At 41.7% G+C, this 6,582-nt stretch overlaps 1 protein-coding gene across 1 annotated transcript in view; it reads right to left on the bottom strand.

Moving 5' to 3' along the window:
* The window catches only part of LOC106810396 (translation initiation factor IF-2-like), a 7,136-nt gene extending 1,740 nt beyond the window's left edge, over positions 1–5,396 (bottom strand). Inside the window, exons 1-3 of the mRNA XM_014813742.1 lie at positions 5,244–5,396; positions 2,636–2,695; positions 681–780 (exon numbers count right to left, since the gene is read on the bottom strand). Coding sequence (XP_014669228.1) covers positions 681–780; positions 2,636–2,695; positions 5,244–5,276 — 193 coding nt within the window. The 5' untranslated portion in view covers positions 5,277–5,396. The remainder of the gene's footprint in view (positions 1–680; positions 781–2,635; positions 2,696–5,243) is intronic.
* Between the last annotated feature and the right edge of the window lie 1,186 nt (positions 5,397–6,582).

Raw genomic sequence — 6,582 nt, 5'->3', positions numbered from 1 at the left:
AACAGCGGGAACTATGTCTGTTATTTTTACGGGATGCCGACAGATGGTTTTGCTATGATAGTGGTTTCCGAAAGTCCTATTTTCACAAGCCATAGGGATTCAAGTTGTGATACATCCAGCAGGAAAGCAAGTAACACTGTACACTGTTGCGGTAGCCTGGGGGGGTAAAATACTCGTGAAAAATACGAACACGGAATAGAAATGACACTGTACAAAACTGCAATGGGGAAATGGAAAGCGGTCAGAATGAAATTTAAATGCATAACTGCAGGAGGGACTATGAGTGTGTGCAAATGTGTTCCACGTGCAGCACTTAACATCCGTCCATCACCGGGTCGTTTAGCCAACGTACATGCTTCGCGTGCTTTCTACGTTACACATTTTCACACAAAATTTAGCAAGTTAATGAGGAGACAGTAAGGAGGTGGATGAGTATGTGTTCCCATCACTGGTGCGGAGAGATGCTGTCTGGTGGGTGGCACGTCACATGAAACACTTGCTACAATAAGTAATTGTTACGATGCTGGTTAGACTTAGGTTAAAGTCATATGATGGGTAAAATCATCTGGAAGGTTTTAAATTTCGGGTAAATACGGCCCGATGATTCAGTGTGGTGGATACGTCAAGTATTACACGCCACACCCGCACTGCCTTTGCTAACTACTGCAATAAAGGTTTACCTGAGAACCCACGGAAGGTGGAAGTAAACTCTGCCCAGGGAGAACTCTGTGCTAGGCTGCTTGGCAATGGCTGAGCTACCTGCTCCATAGGGTCTGCACTCTGCAACGTAACCAATAAAACATCTGTTACTATTCACTCCTGAACATGCACATCTCACGCTTCGTTAAATTGAGCCAAGAAAAGGATATGTCATCGCCAAAAATCTTCCCCACTAGGCACAGCACCCCATGTTTATCTTAGGGATAGCTTTTCCTACTATGACCCAAGCATAACCCGGATGTCTACAGCATTAGTGAATCCACTGAGGTTTGCTTCTACTGCACAAATGCACGAAACCCGAGCCACTTTATACTGCTTCATACTGTACAAATATATTCATCGATATGTTTATACCACCATAAACTAATCTTAGCAGTTGGTGTTACGAGAAAAGATTCTCCCAGCAGATGGCGTGCCGAATAGGTTAAATCTGTATCAAGTTTCTGACATCCATTTCAAAGAAGGACATTGCCATGGAAATTGTATCTGCTCATGGGAGCTTACCACTAGATGCTAAGGGTGTATACAGAGGACTCTATATTTAGCACGCATTAAACCAAAGCTGTGTTGCAGATTCTTCAATTGTATGTTGCAGACATGGGCATAACGATATGTAACAACTTGTGTGACTGACTACACACATGTGCTGATAGATGCATGTATATATATATATATATATTTATTTATTTGTATAGCCATACAGATCACCAAACAGTGTCATAACGTGGTCAATTACCGTGAGACCGCACTATTGCCCTAGAACACAACACATCACATCTAAGGATAGTTTTAAATCTTACACCATGCACACCACTTTACTAACACTATTAGTTTGATATTGCAATGAAATGACCCTTCTAACATTTTGCCCTTGCGAATAGCCAAATAGATTCCTGTAGGTAGAGCATCTATCATATATTATCATTGCCACCACTGAGAGAAGTCCTTGTAGGTGCACGCAAGATTAATTGCTCATTAATTGCGCCATCATGTTGCAATCATGACTCTATGCAATTTCCAATGCAGAATTTTTTGAGGGGGCACGTGTTCGTTAAATCTCTCCAACTCGATACCGACCCGGCACTTGTGATGTCGCGCAGTAAACAAACACCCGAGTGAATATATGTGCTTGTTATTCTTGTGCGTACATGTGTATACGAAGCTGTGGGCTTAACTGCCACACGGAGCACATGTGTACGTGCGTTGACCTGCGTGCGAGGCGATCCACAACCAACAGTACATGTTTACAAACACAAGCAGCCGCTGCCTCTCTGGCACGCGACTCAGGGAAGCCATCATAGTCATGAGTCAATGAGTAACAGATGCTGAATCCCAAAGTAACAGATGCTGGCTCCTAAATTATTCGGCACGGTGCATGCACGACATTACTCAGCAGTCCTCCTCATCCACATTTATTAATCACATGCTATATACTGTTTGTCAGTTGGCTCAGTGCATATATATATATATGAACAAAGTTCTGAGAGAATCAGATCACCTGCCATATTCTCCGTTATGGTGGGTTATGCAGAACTTATTATAATCTGAAATAGACTGTACATAAATTAACCTGGAAAATCTTTGAACTCCATCTCGATTCCAATTATATATGCCTATAAATATCTCTAAACATCCCATAACTTGTGCTTGAATGAAGCTACTCCTAATCTAAAAAAGTGCATAACTTCAACACTGAAACAACTAAAAAAATCTCTATTTTTTTCATCTTAGTTAAAACTCAAATTGGCCCACAAGGACACATCTGTGAAACGTACGTTCTGTCTGAATGTGTTAAAAAATACATACATAATAGTGCCCTTCACTGTGTATTGATAGTAACACGAGTAAATGAATCACTATCATAAATAAATAGACAAACTTTCAAGATAAGATAATAATAACAACAGCATCTCACCTCAAATCCACCAAACTCGTCATCACCGTCTGCGGTCGCAGGTTGTCTCTTTTCGCCACTCTGAAATTCAACAATATCAAATAAACTGAGTCTACACTGGTGGAGATTCCATCAGCATATCAGTCCAGGTTACGTCGACCTGGAAAACGCCCAGGAATCTAACATGTCAGACACCTTCTACACCCCGTAGACACATAACACCTGTTTACCGACTTGTGAAGTGATATATAATCAGGAGAAGATAATAGAAGATAATAGAATCTTCTATTATCTACTCCTGATATAATATATATACGCGAATGTTCACCGAACGGATGGATCATTCGGTCTTCGTTTATGGAACAGAGAGAACGGTTTTACGTTATAACCCTGAAGGTACTACTACACATTCCCAGAAACTAAACTGGCCCTTTTCAGCGCAGAACCGCGCACAAGGTCAGAGAGACACACACGCACGCGCCTGCACACAAAAACACGTGTCTTCCTTACGATTCGCTTGTGATGTGGCCTTTTGGGAGGGTACGTGCCAGTACCCCTCTGCTGCTCATACATTCCTACTGAAGCCTGTCGTTAGAATCACAGCACACGCGATCTAACAGAGTGCACAGCCACCGCCAACTGCCCACATTCCTCTCTCTCCACTGCTACTGTTAGTACAGCCCACACCGCCTGTCGCTGACTGATTCCCACCAGCCGAGCAAAACTTACAACTGCCTCTATACATACTCCTGAGGAATTCCTTGCTGGAAAGCTCCATCTGCTCCACGGTGTCAGCGGGGGAGGGGGAGGGCCGATATAGAACACTAACGCAAGAGAAGCACCGATGATCTCAACCCCACAGTCTTGCATCAGTAGCTACGATTTACTTCCGACGCGTTGTACGATTGCAACATTTGAAAGTAAATTTATGAAGGCATTAAACACCGAGGTTTACACGTTGGGATGTAATTCCTGCATCCCCTCTTCCCATCTGCACATAGAGGAGCCCAAATACACAGGGCCTCTAGCCGATGCATGTCAAATACTAACAGGGTCCAGACCAGAGGGTATAAATAACTTTCACCAGATGAAGTGGAACTTGGATGTATATCCACTCAGCATGAGAAGCCATGCTTGGCAACGCAGGAGGAACCACAAATGTAGATCATGAGTGCAATGCGAGCATCAATGTAGGACTTTTCAATTATCAAGGATAATCTAATCTAGCCAAGGTAGCATTTGTTATGCAGCGTAAGGAAATACAAATAAGATATAAATTATGACAGAAGTATAAAATAAGATATAAATTATGACAGAAATATAAAATAAGATATATATATATATATATATATATTATAATTGACCATTGCGGCACAAGTGCTTTTCACCAATACAATCACTTTACTACATTGTCACCAACTCATTTCTTAAGAGAACTCCCACCCAGAAGATACAATGGTGGGACGGTACCCATGGAAATAGCAATAAGATTGTATGTGTGATTGCATCAACAGTCACATCCATATGGAGCACACAACACTCTGCTAGAGACACACACAAGATAGAGCCAATATAGATCTGAGCAAGCACCAACAACGCGAGCAGCATCGTAGCAATGCTAGATGACTTAAGTTTAATTACATTATAAACTATGTAGGAGAGCCAAGCACCAACAACGCAAGCAGCATCGTAGCAATGCTAGAAGACTTAAGTTTAATTACATTATAAACAATGTAGGAGAGCCAAGCTCCAATTTTCCATGCATACCCGTACAAATTTAACTGACCTAGCTGATGTTCCTGCAGGACAAACCAATGCATAAATTCATACAAACAACTGAAAGAAGCCACAATATTAAGTTCAAGCAGTATTTCTATTATACTCTTGATATATAAACGACTCTCTGGCTCTGCTGGCCAGTTTTGTAGTCTTATAGTGGAAGCAAGCCACCCTAGTCTTGTACACACTAAGCAACAGCACAAGAGCAACAGTAAGGACTATATGGCATCAGGGGGCATCTCTAATAACACTGGAGGGAGAGTCAGCTCCTGTGAATTAATGCAGAATAGATGAAAGTCTGACAGGGTGTACCAGCCCCACAAATTCATTGGAGAAATATCCTTGCCATCTGATGGATTCTGATAATGTGTTCTCTATCTAGAGGGATTTTTTGCTACATAACAGAAAAATCGGGCAAGAAGGCAAAAGTCAGCCCATGCAGTCGATTCATTTTTAATTTGTATCATGGGCGCATCTAGTATAAGTATAACGAGGTCAGACCAGGCCTAAAACGGACAATCAAAAGACAATGATCGACTACTTTATATCTATATGAATAATTTATTCAAAGGCAGCGTTTCCTATTTTCTATATTTGCAATCATGATTTGCAAAACCGATTCAAAAACCGAACAAACAGCAACACTGACCTTCACCTTACAAATTACACAATTATCTGTATCTTCATGTTTCTATTTCTATGCTGTGATTAGAGTTGCCAGAGGTGTGTAAGCAGTAACACTACACCCTTGATCAGGTAAAACTATATGTTATGTCAATTTGGTAAACAAAAGTTGCATATATGCCTACAGTCTACACTGTAGAGTGTAGGCTTACTACAGTGCCAGTACCTCCTGTTCCAGCCCACTGTCATCAGCCTCCATTTTCGATATGTGCGAGAAGTATTATTGACTCTACTTCTTCATGTAATTTTATGTTTACTAAATTATCCTCTACTTCGTAAATATTATATATTTAGATGATATTTCTCAATCCAAGTTCCACGTAGATTCGCAAAGGGCGCATCCATTATCGTCTCATAATTTATCTCTTCTACGATAGATGGCGCCAAAAGGTCAAATTGGATTTATTAACGCCTATTTTGTTTTCGCGATATTGACTAGACTTTGGGAACAATATATGCAGTTATATATTCTGCTATGCGTTATACGTTGCTTTAATATGTATGTATTATTCTCTGGTTAGACTGGTTCCATATGTATGCTATACTGTGTGATATATGAAGCGGACGATAGGTTATGTTCATGACCAAGCGAAACCAACATAGACATTGGCCAAATTTTATCCCAATTGTTTACTAGAGGTGGCGCTGTTCTCGATACGCTCACTTGTTGCGGAATTTTTAATACGTTAGATACGTGCCATAAGAAATGAAGTGGGCAGTTTGTACAAGTAATCTTATCAACATGTCCGTGATTACGAGACGCTGTGTCGTGTGTGTTGCCGTAAACTAACATCGGTGAACGAGGTCACACTTGCATCTCACTCCGGAGCTATGGCGTCTAATTTTAACTCTAGACATCGTGAGCCTTGGCAAACGTTCTGTGAACAACACGCAAAGACTGCTGCAGCAGAATTTGCTCGGAACTTTAGAGAGTTCGTCACCGATCATCCGTGCTACGCGACATCGGCAGCCAAGCAGGATTTCGGAGACTTGTTCGTGGAAACATTCACGAAATCTTTTAATCTTAACTGCTTCAGGAATGACGAATGCGACCAGGGGGCCACAGCTTGCAGCAGACCAGTCTCCTTACACCACAATGCCAATGGGCTCCCATTCGATAGTTCTGATAGTTGTACGGCAGGTTCGGACACTGAGAGTGAGTCTCCAGTTAAACATCATAAACCTTTCTTTCGGCGACTGTCGTTTAAAGGTGGGCTTAGTCGGATGCGGGGCATCTTTCACAAGCAGCATTCGGATGAACAGGAGTTATCGTCGTCGACCTCCCACAACCGCCACCATAACGATAAATCGAAAAGTGACAAGCACAAACCGCCGCAAGAGAAGAGCACGAAAATCGTCGTTGAATGCAAAAAGGAAGGAATCGTAAACTATTTGTATGGCGAAGATTTACAAGGGAAGGCTCATTGGGAAAAATGTCGGCTGACACTTGTTAAAACAGCTGGAGGTTACATGTTGGAGTTCTATATTCCCCCCAAGGTAGAGTA

The sequence above is a fragment of the Priapulus caudatus genome, unplaced genomic scaffold (assembly GCF_000485595.1).
Source record: "Priapulus caudatus unplaced genomic scaffold, Priapulus_caudatus-5.0.1 Scaffold438, whole genome shotgun sequence".
Taxonomy (NCBI): domain Eukaryota; kingdom Metazoa; phylum Priapulida; class Priapulimorpha; order Priapulimorphida; family Priapulidae; genus Priapulus; species Priapulus caudatus.
This window is presented reverse-complemented; position numbering and strand designations above follow the sequence as displayed.